We start from the raw sequence: 16,281 nt of genomic DNA on the forward strand, positions 1-16,281 counted from the left end.
CTTTTCATTTTGTGTCTTTTCAGGGTGTATATGTGGACGAGGAAAAAAAAAATTCCCGGAATTCCCAGTTAAAAGTACACTTCCTCCTGGGTGAAAATACACTTTTTCCATGTTAACTGAGAGTATACTTTTCCTCAAAACTGTAAAAGTTATCAGTCTTTTGAATGTTTATGGTTTTATACACTGGTGTAAAATTTCCCAGCACTTCAGCAAAAGAAACTCTGGTAACAAAACACGTTTTGGGAAGATGTCTCATGTGCAGCAACATGTACACTGTATTTTCGTATTACAAAAGTATAAATTCGAACTCCACCAAACATCGCATGTTACTTTCCGAAGCACTGAAATCGATATTGCGATGCGCTTTTGTAAGCCAGTCATAGCTCACGTCACATGATCTCGCCAGCTGATAACAGCAGATATTCAGAACATAGGACATGTGATGTAGTCAGCCAATAGCAACATCACTGTTAGTAACAGGAACACACAAATAGGAAATTGTTTAAATTAATATACGTAGTGTTGCAAAAAAAAAAAAAAATCACATATAATATTGCCCCTTTTTGCATGTGTTACACTTTAAGATACATCACACAAATGTGTCAGTAAAATTTTAAGAACAACATAAATGTCAGATCTTCTGGGCTCAAAATTAATCTAAATCATTATACTCAAAGAGATGATTTTTAAACAAGAGTCAAATGCTCTGTTATTTAAGAAATTCATCGTACATTCTCACACATAGTTCATCTTGCGGAAAAGGAAATTTACTTTGAAAGCAACGGCGGTTCTCAAACCACCATTCGCAATATTTTACCGTTACCTGTTAGAAACAGGTTCATTTCAGCAGTTGCCAGAGAGCACCAGATAACAAGCAACAACGCGCTTGTGCAGATACGCAGGAAGCCTGTATGTTTGTACGTGTAAAACATTAAAAGATCTTGCATAATGCCATAAAAGAACCAAGACATTAGAGGATACTCCTAGAGCACGGGAATTTCATGCACCATACTAAAATGCATAATTCGGCTGAAAGAGCACATTCGTATGTCCAGATTTGGAGGTAAATTTTCTTGGCGTACCAGTACCGTTATCTCATGTTTGGTTCTTTATTATGGCATAATGCCATATGTGCTAGAAGATGAAAACGTGCACTTGAAATGCAGTGAACAGTTGAAACTAGCCAATAGTGTGGAACTAAATGCTCCGTTTCAAATAAATTGGCTGGCTCAGTGGAAAAGATTAATTAAAGCCAAATTTCTTTACCAAATCGACAAAAATAACTTCATTGTTCTGCAAGGCTATTAATGCTCGACTGTCAGAAAGGGGACATAAAATAAAATCTGAAACTAATAATGTATTTTAGCCTTACATAATTAAGTAAATGTATTTTAATTGACTTGATAGCTCCCGGCCACAGAAATCCGTTTAGTTTGCATTTGATGTGAGAGCAATAAACAAAAAGGAAACAGCAAATTCACTAAATGTGAACACAGGTCATGCGACACTACCCACCTTCCCATAACAACTTAATACTGCTCTGTGGATCAGTCCCAGATCTACTGTACTAGGGTAGTACTAGATAGTGGCACCCCACCTTACTCTAGAGTTTGAGGTAGGACGCCAAAAATTTTAAAAATACTTTTCAAAAATATGTCCATTTTGTAGCGCACATCTTTCTGAAGTCTTATACGTAAAACATATGCGTTTGAGGAAATGTCTGGTCTTAAATGCGCCAAAGAGCAGTGCCACACCTCTTCATACAGCATTCTTCTATCGCACGTCACTGTATTTCGCTCTGTGGAACTCAAACGTGTAACATTTTGTAATGGGTGTCATCAAACTATATTCAGGACAGTGGAAATTAAAATGTCCTGTGGTGCCTCTCCTGCTCCCGGTTGGCCAATTTGACAACCTGCCCCTGTTTAAAAAAATTCACAATAAATAATGGATGGGGTTATTTGTAACTAGTAGAACAGGAGCTCTTCACAAAATTTGCACTCTTTATTGCCTATTAGCTAATAACTTTATGTTCTGTGTGACTTTTTTTAAAAATATAGGATACATAAAACCAGTAAAGACAATAGACAAGCAAGACAGTTCACATTTCTTCAATCTTCAAGTCCTAGCATTGCTTTTCTCACTAACCTTAGTACAGCTTTACATGGCATGCTTTCCTTTTGGGAAAGAATCCATTAGCTCATCAAAGTTTGTAAAAGGTTTAGCTACATTAAAAAACGAAATGCTGTTGTCTAATACTGAAAAATCTATTAATACCTATGAATAGTACCCAATACTGGTGTGCTTTCTCGATCTGATTACATGTATTTTGTCACTGTCTGCTAGATAACACAAAATAGGTCTGCCTAATATTGCAGCAATTCTAACACACACCACCACTGTTTTGGCACAAATGGTCATTTTTATAACACAGCAGAATATAATTATGAAGTACCAATATCAAATGCCTATTAGGCCTACTACAAGCAAAACGTTTCATGTTAGGAAATAGTTTCACATTTCATTCATACGATCTAGCTTCTGAAGCACGAGACTGAAAAGTAGTAGCACAAATTTTTTATATAAATTTGGAATCATCATATTCTTCCATAATTTGTGTGATGTCCCCGTTTCTTCTCCTTCCTCATTTTAACAATCTTGTCATCACTAATTCTGTAACTATTCCTGCCAGGGTTAAAACTTATTCTCCGGTTAACTTGACTAACCCTGCCACAATCACCGGTTTAGTTATACCATGTTTATTCTCCGGTTAGGTGTTATTACGTGAGTGTACAACATGTTTACTATGCTACTTCCAGAACAGAACTTTAGCAGCTGCTAGCCGGGGACTGTACAACTGGCCCTAACCAGTGTAGCATTCTAGCAAAAAATTTTCTGCCAAAATTTCATTTTCTTGGTTACACCGAGAAGATAATACGTAATCTTTCTTTCCTGGTCTTCAACAGGGATGAGTTTCCAAATCATATGAATAATCGATAGACTGGATGCTAGATGCTTTGTGAATCAAGGTCTTTCATATATACATTTGATTTTAGTAGTGTACAGAAAAGTAATTAAATTGACAAAAGGCCGGCCGTTGTGGACGTGCGTTTCTAGGTGCTTCAGTCTGGAACCACGTGACCGCTACGGTCGCAGGTTCGAATCCTGTCTCGGGCATGGATGTGTGATGTCCTTAGGTTTAAGTAGTTCTAAGTTCTAAGGGACTGATGACCACAGATGTTAAGTCCCATAGTGCTCAGAGCCATTTGAACCAAATTGACAAAAATTGAATAAAACCTTTTATGACCTGCTTTATGATTGTGTGCACTTTTACATTACAGGCACATTTTCTAACAACTATATGCATTCTACGGATCTATTATGTTTCGTCGTAAAACTGGTGAAAAGTTGTCTTTAGATTTTCTATTTCACAGGTCTTTTGTTATTTGAAACTTTCCAGTTGGTTTTTTTAGCTGAATTTAAATTTCAGTTTCTTTCATTACATCTATGACTTCACCTTTCTGTAACATATTCAACATTTGTACTGATTTCTTAATGTTAGGTATTTTGTGGTGGTTGTATTTTATGTATGCAGTGAAGGTGAATGGGCTATTGTCCCTTATTATTGTGTGTTCTTTAAGTCATGTGCTAACTTGACTTTCTGTTTGTCCCAGATAAAATTTTGACCATTCGTCAGTCAATTTTGTATATTCGTGATGACAAAAAAGGCTCCATTTTTGGTGTATGTGTCTCAATAACCACTGTAGATTGTTAATGTTTCTGTAGCTAGTTTTTAATTTTGCATTCTTTAAACAGATTAATTTTTTTGGAAATGGTACCTAAATATGGCCGTACATAAACTCTGTTTTTATGATGTTCACATCCTTGGGTAACAGAAGAGATACTGGATTTAATTAATGAAAGGAGAAAATACAAAAATACTGTAAATGAAGCAGGCAAAAAAGAATACAAACGTCTCAAAAATGAGATCGACAGGAAGTGCAAAATGGCTAAGCAGGGATGGCTAGAGCACAAATGTAAGGATGTAGAGGCTTCTCACGAGGGGTAAGATAGACACTGCCTACAGGAAAATTAAAGAGACCTTTGGAGAGAAAAGAGAACCACTTGCATGAATATCAAGAGATCAGATGGAGACCCACTTCTAAGCAAAGAAGGGAAAGCAGAAAGGTGGAAGGAGTATATAGAGGGTCTATACAGGGGCGATGTTCTTGAGGGCAATATTATGGAAATGGAAGAGGATGTAGATGAAGATGAAATGGGAGATACAATACTGCGTGAAGAGTTTGACAGAGCACTGAAAGACCTGAGTCGAAACAAGGCCCCGGGAGTAGCCAACATTCCAGTAGAACTACTGACAGCCTTGGGAGAGCCAGTCCTGACAAAACTCTACCATCTGGTGAGCAAGATGTATGAGACAGGCGAAATTCCCTCAGACTTAAAGAAGAATATAATAATCCCAATCCCACAGAAAGCAGGTGTTGACAGATGTGAAAATTACCGAACTATCAGTTTAATAAGTCACAGCTGCAAAATACTGACATGAATTCTTTACAGATGAATGGAAAAACTGGTAGAAGCCTCGGGGAAGGTTAGTTTGGATTCCGTAGAAATACTGGAACACGTGAGGCAATACTGACCTTAAGACTTATCTTAGAAGAAAGATTAAGGAAAGGCAAACCTACGTTCCTAGCATTTGTGGACTTAGAGAAAGCTTTTGACAATGTTGACTGGAATACTCTCTTTCAAATTCTAAAGGTGGCAGGGGTAAAATACAGGGAGCGAAAGGCTATTTACAATTTGTACAGAAACCAGATGGCAGTTATAAGAGTCTAGGGACATGAAAGGGAAGCAGTGGTTGGGAAAGGAGTGAGACAGGGTTGTAGCCTCTCCCCGATGTTATTCAATCTGTATATTGAGCAAGCAGTAAAGGAAACAAAAGAAAAATTCGGAGTAGGTATTAAAATCCATGGAGAAGAAATAAAAACTTTGAGGTTCGCCGATGACATTATAATTCTGTCAAAGACAGCAAAGGACATGGAAGAGCAGTTGAACGGAATGGATGGTGTCTTGAAGGGAGGATATAAGATGAACATCAACAAAAGCAAAACGAGGATAATGGAATGTAGTCGAATTAAGTCGGGTGATGTTGAGGGAATTAGATTAGGAAATGAGACACTTAAAGTGGTAAAGGAGTTTTGCTATTTGGGGAGCAAAATAACCCCCCCCCCCCCCACACACACACACAACAAAAGAAAAAAGAAATAAATAAATAAAAATAAATAAATAAAAAAAATATTACGTCATGTAATATTTTGTGTAATGTAATATTTTGTATAGACTCGTTTTAATAACCTGACACGTTCCACATCATTACAAAGCGTCGTATTCATGATCTATGGAACAAGTACTTATCTGATCTAGGAATATCTGGTTCTTTCTCAATTTTCTTCTTCTGCGTGTCAGAACGAAAATATGCCAGTTTGTGTGCTGGCAGGTGGCATGATTGGTTGTGGATAATTATGTCTTTTATTGTTGGTTTATGGAAAATATCAAATGTGTGCAGATTTCTCACTTGAAATTTTTAAATCTGAAAAGTTGATGCTCTTATTTCTCTCTTTTTCCATGTTGAATTTAATTTTATGATGTAAGCTGTTGAATTGTGAATGCAAGATATTCCTCTTTTCTCTTTTGCCATCGAATATGATTAATATGTGGTCTATATACCCATAGTAATCAAGAATTTTTTTGACTCCTCGAGTCAAATTTTTGAAAAAGAAAAATTTCTTCCAATGTGTTAAAAATTGTATGTTGTAGGCATGAACACAATTCCCATCTTCTTTGAGATAAATTCTGGACTGAGAATTTTAAGCAGTGATTAATTGTGAGATTTATATCTAACTTTGGCTTCAGAGTGATTTTCTTACATCTAAGAAGGTTGTTCTTAACAATTTGTATGGTCCCTGTTACTGAAATGTTTGTATATATGTTAGAGATATCAAGTGATAAGAATGTTCCATTTACTGATATTTTCATATTTTTAAATTTATTGACAATAGCTTAAGAACTTTTTGCAATGTATTCTCTCTTAGGTGTGTAATATTCCTTATCGAGTTTTTTACTAACTGCGTGTGCTGGACTATTAATCATAGTAACAATTGGAAAACTGAAATGTATTGTTTATTTATCTTTGGTTGGGCATGCAATCAGGGTGGTGTTGGATTCATTATTATGGAATCTCTTATGTCTTTTCTGTGATTAGAAGGGACATTCTTCTAGTGCTTCTTTAACTGCACATTAAATTTGGTGGTTGTGTCCTGGTCAATACTTTTAATGGCAGTCTACCTGAAAAATTTCAGCCTTTACTACCATAATATTCGTGATAAAATCACCAATATAATTGCTTTATCTGGTTTTACATTGACTGAATTATGTTCAAGTTTGTAATTAATGTGATGTATGACATCACCATGGTTTTCACCATATTGAGCACCACTGTAGTTTTTGCAACGACTATTTTCATCATACTGTTTGCTACATGGGGCTGTATGTTCAATCTGAGGCCTTTATTTAGTACATTCATTTCTGTGGGAGTGATGATGTAAGGTAATGAATTGCAAATGTGTGACGTCCCTCTTTTCTGTTTTATCATCAAATAGGGTTATAATGTCATCAACATATCTGTAGTAAAAAGAATTTTCAGCTCTGCAGGTGAACTTGTTGAAAAAAGTTCTTCCTTCTCATTTATAACTTGCTAATGTCCCATCAGCATTACAAGCAATCACATTTTATTGTCAACTGATAAATGTGCGAGTGATATAGTTTGAAACATTCAGTTAAGGCATTAAAAATTTTAAAATACTCATGCAAAAAGAGATCTAAATACACTCAATGAAAATAAACATAGCATGCGAAGTAACTTCAAATTCTTCGAGACAGAAGATTTGACCAGTGGAAAAAGTGAGAAATAAAAGCATCAACTTTTCAAATTAGAAAAAAATTCAAACACGAGATCTGAACACACCAATAATAGATGTAATTATCCACAGCAAACCATGCTACCAGTGAGCCCACAAACTTGCATATTTCACTCATATGATACATACACTGGTCAACTTACCACTAAAGAAGAAAAAAATTAGAAAGAACTAGATATTGTTTGAAAGCTGGCTATAAATAATGGTTATCCCATTATTCAAAAAGAAAACCAATTAAAGATTCCTCAATGTTTTAGATGAAACAAGTTTAATCACACACACGTGAACATCAGAAAAACAGAGTTTATGTATGGCCATATTTAGGCACTGTTTTCAACAAAATTACTCTGCTTCAAGAACACAAAATTAAAAATCATCTACAGGAACAACAACAACCTGCAACAATTACTGAGGGATGCCACAGAAATCAGAGCCTATTTTATCACCAGAAGAATACAAAATTGACTGAAGAATGCTCAAAATTTTACATTGGACTAATTGGAAGGAAAGTTAACACATGGCAGAGAACACAATACAATAGGCGACAATTGCCCATCCACCTTTGTTGTACATGCAAATGACACCAACCATGCAATGGCTAATTTTACTAAATCACGACGTAAGCTACAGAACGGTAAAGTTAGGGGTGTAATGGAAGAAACTGAAATTTACATACATCTATGAACAAAAAGACCCGTTAAATGGAAATTTCCTAGACAACTTTTCATCAGTTCTATGACAAAGCTTTATAGAACTGTGGAACGCATATACTCATTAATAAGTATGACTGTAATGCAAACACCAGTGATGAATGATAACTGAATATACGTAAAAACAAAGACCCACATCAATTTGTTAATGAATTTCTATAAAATAATTATAATCTACATGTGCATACACTCTATAAATTAAGTTGTACTCCTTCTTGTATATCTTGAGATAGGACTTTTCTTATGTTAAAGCCTTAAGCAATACTAATGCATCCAATGTATATTGCTTTTGTTTTATACACCTGACAATGGCCCAAGGCCAAAATTGTACAATTATACATGAAATAATGAAAATTTCAGCTGAAGCCATCATAAATCTTTAAAAAATTCACTGTAGCTGCAGACCCTGTCGCAAGCAGATTATGTTATCAAATGTGTCTCCTGGCTGTGTATTTTGAGTACACTTCTATTAAAAGGCCTGTTACACAAATGACATTACATATCCTCTCCAGCAAATATAAAAATTATTCTTTACCTTGACAGATCACGTTGGAGTTCCTGCATAATATGATGGCATTGGTCATAGTATCTGACTTGTGCCTCAACAAATTCGTGCAAGCAGCGTAAGTGGCTAGCATGGGAGCTGCTAATGCCTTCCAGTAGCAACTTCGTTATCTCTGCCTGCCGATCAAATTCTGACTGAGCTACTCTTAAATCTTTCTCCGCCTAAAAAGAAGGAAAATAAACTTTAACAAAATATTTAGTGGAGCATCAAAGCCACAAATAATTTCTGTACATTATGTTATTAACAATAGTTACAAATAATAAACAATGGAATATACCTTCTTTATGGGACTTAATCAGCATAAATTAAATGAGAATGTGTTATACACACAAAAAATACTATGAGAAACTGGAGAAATATGTTGCAGCGAAAGTAATCATAAGTGTTTAAAGTAAAAGAAATTCACAATTATTGAATGCTGGTGCAAGAGCATCCATAAAAGTACAACAGTGTGACAGTCTTGAGACTGTAAAGTCCTAGTGTTTATACCAAGCAATGTCCACATCAAAAATTTCCACATTACTCCATAATTAACTTAGGTCAGCTATGCAAGGACTTTGAGAAGGAAGATCAGGTGATTATAGTTGGGGGAGCAGGAAACAGCCTGGCAATGGGGGTTGGGTTGTTTTAAGGAAGGAGACCAGACAGTGAGGTCATCGGTCTAATCGGATTTGGGAAAGACGGAGAAGGAAGTCGGCCGTGCCCTTTCAACGGATCCATCCCAGCATTTGCCTCGAGCGATTTGGGGAAATCATGGAAAACATAAATCAGGATGGCCAGGCCTGGCTATGAATCCAAGATATAGTATTAGGAGTGACCTGGATAAAATAGAAGCAGAAACTGGGCACACGAATGTGGGGTTTGTGGAGGTCTTTCAGCGCCATGATCAACCCTGGGTAAACACTGCTGTAAAGCGTATTAACACTGAGCTGAACGGGATGCTCCAGACACTGGCAAAGTCTCAAGTGAGTGTCGTTCCAGCTGATGCTATTGGTAGGTGGGGTTACACTACACATGGCCTGCACCTTAATAGGTAGGGGAAAGATAAATTAGCTTCTTTATTGGCAGATACTGTAAGGTGGTCCACAGTCACACAAGGGGTGATCCCTGTGATTATTGGGACCAGGCAGACAGGTTTTTTTAGGTTAAATCCAAATTCCAGACAGACAACAACCAAGGAAAATACAAGAAAAGAAACTTCATGCACAACAAATAGGGATAAAGCTATGGGTGGTATCAACTTACTTCACCAAAATAACAGGGGAATAAAAAATAGTAGATGAGCTGATAATGTGTTTAGATGATCTCAAAAATAAGAATGAGATTGATATACTTTGAGCACCATGTAACTGTGGGGATGGAAAATGTCAGTATAAATGGGTATAATTTAGCATCTTACACTTTTAGATCTAGTATGGATAAAGGAGGAGTTGCTATTTTCATAAAACAAGGGTATAAATACAGAACTGTTGAAGTAAGCAAATTTTGTGTCGATCAGCTCTTTGAGGTTTGTGCATGTGAACTTCAGCTAGATAATGTTGTGCTGATATTAGCAACAGTGTACAGGTCTCCATTAGGAGATTGGGAGCTATTCATAAAAAAGTTTGACTCCCTATTATGCTGTCTCTCAGACAAAAAGAAGAAGTTATTAATCTGTGGTGATTTCAATGTTAACTTTCTAAGAAATTCTGTTAGGAAAAGTGAACTAGAAGTGTTACAGTCTAGGAAATGTAAACTGGGAAGATGTATATAATGAGCCAAATGCTAATGATAAATGCAGCATATTTCTTGATAAATTTACATCATTTTTGAAAACTTGTTTTCCAAAGAAAATTACTAAATCTAACACCATAAACTTTTCAAAAAAACCTTGGATTATTACAGGTATTAAAGTGTCTTCAGAAAGAAAAAGAAAACTGTATGAGACAGCAAGAACTAGTAAAGATCCAGAAGTAGTTTTCCGCTATAAAAATAATTGTAACATACTGAGAAAAGTTGTAAGGAAATCAAGAAATATGTATGTTAAGAGAAGAAATTAACAACTCTAGCAATAAAATCAAACCAATATGGAATGTTGTTAGAAGGGAGACAGGAAAAGTAACCACTGGAGTGGGTAGTATTACTGTTAAAGAGAATGAGACCATTTTAACCAACAGTACACAGGTAGCCAATGTATTTAACAATCACTTCTTAAGTGTAGGAGAAAAAATTGGTGAGAACTGTTCAAAAGAAAAAGCCAGGCAGTAGATGGAAAAGTCAGTTTTTAAAAATTTTAGTCCGATTAAGTTTCATCTAACAACCTCTTGTGAAATAAGGAAAATTATTAAATCTTTGAAAAACAAATGTTCTGTTGGAGTAGATGACATGTCTAACAAGTTATTAAAACAATGTGGAGCAATTACAGCTGATGTTTTGAGTCACATATGTAATGTATCACTGACTCTGGGTATTTTTCAAGACAGGTTAAAATATGCCATTTTCAGGCCTCTCTACAAAAAGGGGGAAACCACAGATGTCAATTACCAGTCAGTATCCTTGCTTACAGCATTTTCAAAAATTTTCGAAAAAGTAATGTATTCAAGAGTGGTTAGCCATCCCAACAGTAATCGGATACTTAGTAAATCACATTTCGGATTTCAGAAATGCTGTCCTACTGAAACTGCAATATACAATTTCACTGTCCACATAATAGTCTTTAAATAGTAAAATGTCACCAGTAGGAATATTCTGTGACTTATCCAAAGCATTTGATTGTGTGACCCATGACATTATGTTACAGAAATTACAATTCTATGGTATAAATGGAACAGCATATTTGTGGTTTAAGACATATCTACAGAACAGAAAGCAAAAAGTCTCTTTATATGCTTCAGGTGATTCAAAGGAATTTGCTACTTCATCTAACTGAGGTGAAATTACATTAGGTGTTCCACAAGGTTCGATCATGGGTCCCCTCCTGTTCTTGATATGTGAATGACCTCCCTTCTTATGTGAAACAAGATGCTGAACTGACACTGTTTGCTGATGATACAAGCATAATTATTAATCCAGTAAAAGAAAGTCCAATAGAAAATGATACAAATAAGGTCTTTGGAAAAGTCATTAATTGGTTTTCTGTGAATGGGCTTGCTCTGAACTTTGAAAAGACACAGTACATCCAATTTTCTGCTGCAAAAAGTATAATTCCTTCAATAAACATAACACATCAAAAGAAATCAGTAGCCAGAGTACATATGAGAATCTTAATTGGAAGAGTCATATTTTGGATCTCCTAAAGCAACTAGGTTCAGCAACTTTTCCAATCAGAATAATTGCCAATTTTGAGGATGTAGAAATTAGTAAGCTAACATACTTTGCATACTTCCACTCTCTGATGTCATACAGAATAATATTCTGGGGCAACTCAGCACTTAGGCAAAAGGTATTCACTGCTCAAAAGAAAGTAGACCTAGTTAGAATAATGTGTGGGATTCATAGTCACACATCTTGTAGGCATCTGTTTAAAAGGTTAGGAATTCTTACAACTGCTTCACAGTACATTTACTCAGTAATGAAATTTTTTCTCAATAACATGGACCAGTTTAAAATCAACAGCAACATTCATGATTACAATACCAGAAAAAAGAAAGACCTATACTACCCTTTACTTAACCTATCTTGGGCACAGAAAGGGGTAAAATATGCTCCTATAAAACTTTTTGATAAATTACCAGATGAAATAAAATGTCTGACAGTAGTAATAGTTTCAAAAACAATTTAAATCATGCCTCCTTGACAACTCCTCCTATACCATAGATGAAATCTTGAATATGAGTAAATAAATCTGGAGATATAATATATGCATTTTGTGCCATTTAAGGGAATGGGATAGATAATAGAAATATTTAGGTATAAGGCTATAATGAAACAAAAATTTAAAAAACCCTTGTTTCCTGCTCACATTTCTTGTGCATTTGACACGTTGCACATCATAATGGTTTTTCCGTGCTACTGATAAATGGAACACATAACTAACTAACAAAAATTTGCATAGAAGTGCTAACTTAATTAAGCATAGTGCATAAATCAACAAGTCTCAAAGATGTCAGTACTGATACATCATTCACATGGCATGCATTGTCAACTGTTTTGTACTGAACAAGCTGTGGATGCTTCATCATATACTATGATAATGTTGGATATTATCATAATCTTGTGATCAGAACACTATGACTGAGTTCTGTGTCCAGAGTTGCTGACTGCATCCTGTCTGATGTGCCACAGTTACAATGATTGGAGTAAATGATTTATAAACAACATTTCTTGAAGCTGATGGACAACCAAGAGAGAGCAGTTGTGTAGAAGGCAGCTAAGAGTAATGTGTCGTTAAATAAGTGCTTGACAAGGTATACTCTCCAGGTTAGCAAAAACACAGTTGAGGCAATTTATCACAAATTTCAAAATTACAAAACTAGTGCACAATTTGTGACTGTGTTGTGGACAGTTAGAAAAATACTGTTTGAGCTTACAAACCAATAGAACAGAAATGGATACATTTCATCTCAAAACAGATTTATACTTAACGTGTTGGTGGAAACTGTAAACATTACTTTATTTATTCCTTTCATGCTTCTGCTTTGTGTAACAGGCATTATTAATCAGAGGCCACTAAGCTCACCAAATGTCTCATTTGAATACTTTGTGTGAAGGACAGAACTTCAAGTCCCCCCACAAACTTTGGTGAACACAGATGCTGAGTTTTACCACAGGGTACGATAACTAGCATGGGAAACAGGATAGTCACTGTAAAACTCCTAGTTTTAGTTGGAGCTGAAACATAACTACAACATTAAAAAACCAGAACTGGGTAATTTTATTTTAGAACTGCACTTTCTAGTAATGGAAGAATAGACCTTCAACTTCTTTGTTATACATTAATGTTAACACGAGCACTACCCTGCTATTGTGAAAAGGGACAAGGAGAAAAGAGGATAATGTGATAAGTCTTGTCTGTTTCCAATGTATTTGATGTTGAGATGACATCATGTATTCTGCCACACATGAGAGATAAAGAACACTTGAGTCATCTGGTACCATGCAACAAGTTGGCATGTTTAGTGGTCTCATTGAGTAGTATACCTGTAACTAACATAAATTTATGACTGACAGATTGGAATGGTGGTAGAGGTAAAAGGCAGGGGGTTGTGCAAGTGCAATGTAGCTGATGTGCAACCAGCCATTTTTGACAATGCTTTGCATGTACTTACAGAACAGGCAACACAGGAAATAGGTGGCACTCAAGAAAGAACTATAATTGGCTGGTGGATAGTGTCTACCACTTGATTTCTAGAAGTGTCTATCACACAGTTATTTTAACTGAAATATAGTGAAATAATGAAAGCAACAATTTTAGCCACTTAACAGTGATGTTCTACTACTGAAAGTAACTTTTTACTTTGTAATCTAATGGAGCATATGTACATATGTACTGGAAAAGTTATTTCTTCAAAATACATTACTAAGTGCTGTCACTTGATAAATGCATCTTTTCAACTTGCACTATGTTTATCATTGAGAAAATGCACACAAAAGGGGGGGGGGGGAGGTGGTACACCCACAAACAACACACAATTACTATGTCTCCCTGGCTCAGCTTGCAGGAAGGAAAGCATGCAGTATGCAGTATAATCTGGTGCATGCTACTTGTGTGAAACAAAATTTTTAATTTACCATTCTCCAACGTCTACAGTGAAAGACTACACTATTCTAGCTTCATCATGCTACAGACAAGCTGTACATATTTTTATTATCCTTACTGTGAAGAAAAATGGTACTACAGGTATGTAGTTCTCACAACAGTTTCATTCTCTGAGGAACAGAAGTGGTCGAGAATGTGAACTATATTTTACCTGTTCTATCAATACTTCAGGGTTCACCCCTTCCTTCTGTTGAAAGCAGCAAAAACATACAATTATTAAATATGTCAAATACACATCCAAAATTTATACTTCAAGACAGACATTTTGGTAGAGGAGCATGTAGGCAAGAAAACGTGAGGAGCAGGGAGACGGTGGTGGAAGGAGGGAGACAAGATGCCACATACCAGACTACACTATAACCACTTTCCACGTAAAATTGGTGGAAAGAGGAAGACAAGATGCCACATACCAGACTACACTATAACCACTTTCCACGTAAAATACAGCAATATTCTACTGATCTGTCAATTCAGATTCTTCAGTAGTTTACTATGACAAATCCAAATAGAGATTAGTACTAACACTGCATCAAAGGGGCGATGAACGGATGCAATGTAATTTTTTTTATCTCAAAGTTTTGCATTATATTCATTTGGACACTGTTCATCCATACTAGAGGTATACCAAATTTCCTAATTCCTTTCATGTGGTAAAAATCATCTAAGCTTTTTGTCTATCTCCACAAAACTACCAAAACTCTGGTGTCACCTGCACAAGGTTTCTGGTGCAATATATTTCTGACAATTACCCTGACTAAGATCGAAAACTTCTCCATAGAAAATAAATACTTCAAGAGGATAAATAGTAAATGTGCCTCTGTCACACTATCTTCTATATATAAAGATTTACGTGAGAAGTATTGATAGCAACAGTTTTTAACTTATAATCAGACTAAAGGTAGAGAGAATATATATGGTGTGTGTGTGTGTGTGTGTGTGTGTGTGTGTGTGTGTGTGTGTGTGTGTGTGTGTGTGTGTGGTAAAGGGGGGGGGGAGCAGCAGCAGCAGTGAGAGAGAGAGAGAGAGAGAGAGAGAGAGAGAGAGAGACTTATTGTACGTGCAAGTAAGTCAAAGAAAAACCATGGGGAGGAGGTGGAGGGGCTGATAGTCATTGTTGTCATCATGAAGATGAACATGAACATGTGGAGATGGTGGTGGTGGTGGTCAACACAGAATAATTTTATAAAGGCTTTAACCAACTTTTCAGGTAAGTCTGATTAATAAGAAAAAGTGAAGTGGAAAGATTCTGTAAAATAAGTGCATCAGACAGTAACAACAACTCCGGAGAACCAGCTGATATACCTAGTGCTTCGGTTATGCAGTCCACCAAGTGATTGAGGAACAAAAGTTATTCTTTAAGAGGTTGTGGAACAAATTTTGATAGTGATCTCTAGTGATATCTAGTCCTAAAATTAGCAGCAAAACAGAGCACTGGTTGCTGGAAAAGATTGATGCTACCAGAATCTGCACGATATGTTTGACATGCAGGCAGCAGGAAACATTTATTGCCTTGTCAAGTCTTGCAACCTTTCAACTCAGGACACTGACTGATTGAGAGGGGTTACAGGACTAAGCAACGAGCTCATCAGTCCCAAGGTTCAAAAGTTAAATGCATAAGATAGAGCTGTCCGCAAAAAGTGGGCGGTTCCCGTCAGTGGGGTCAAACTATAAAGTGATGAAGCTAAAAACACACACAGTAGAACAAATAAAAGGATAGGGCAGATTTAAAAACTGAGGGATAAAAGAGCTGTCTTTGAAGGAGGAGTGATCATGGGTCCCAGACCCAGAAAACATGAAGAGAGGCTCCAACTACAACCACCCTGCCCCACCTCCAGGAGTAAAGCAAAACCTTATGACCAAAAATAAAAACCATTTTCATGTAGGAAACTGAAGACTAGTTGAACCATCGACGGATCACCTGCTAACATTAAAGAAAAGGAACTGGGAAGGATATATTTAGCACAAAGGGCCAAAAGAAGGGGACAGTCCACCAATATATGGGGTATCAGTCTGGCTCCACAGCCATATTGTGGTGGCACCCAAGAAAAAACAATGGGTGAGCCTAGTATGACCAATGCATAGACAGCATAAGACAGTGGACTCCCTCCGGGAGAAGTGGAAGGAAGAGCGCTAAACTACAGTAGTTTCCTTGATTGTGCGGAGATTACTACTAAGAGCATTAGCACACCAGATATCACTCCCATTATTGGGCAGAGATGGATTTGGTGTGATATATGCACCTGGAATCACAAAAGGAAATGGGGGGGTGGGGAG

The 16,281-nt window shown here is 36.4% G+C and overlaps 1 protein-coding gene across 3 annotated transcripts in view; it reads right to left on the reverse strand.

Moving 5' to 3' along the window:
* Nucleotides 1–16,281, reverse strand: part of LOC126262911 (endophilin-B1) — a 257,034-nt gene that overhangs the window by 128,509 nt on the left and 112,244 nt on the right. For 2 of the 3 annotated variants that reach the window (XM_049959818.1, XM_049959820.1), the window contains exons 6-7: nt 14,159–14,194; nt 8,241–8,431 (exon numbers count right to left, since the gene is read on the reverse strand). In XM_049959818.1, coding sequence (XP_049815775.1) covers nt 8,241–8,431; nt 14,159–14,194 — 227 coding nt within the window. The remainder of the gene's footprint in view (nt 1–8,240; nt 8,432–14,158; nt 14,195–16,281) is intronic. The other variant, XM_049959819.1, reaches the window with a different exon arrangement.

The sequence above is a fragment of the Schistocerca nitens genome, chromosome 6 (assembly GCF_023898315.1).
Source record: "Schistocerca nitens isolate TAMUIC-IGC-003100 chromosome 6, iqSchNite1.1, whole genome shotgun sequence".
NCBI lineage: Eukaryota > Metazoa > Arthropoda > Insecta > Orthoptera > Acrididae > Schistocerca > Schistocerca nitens.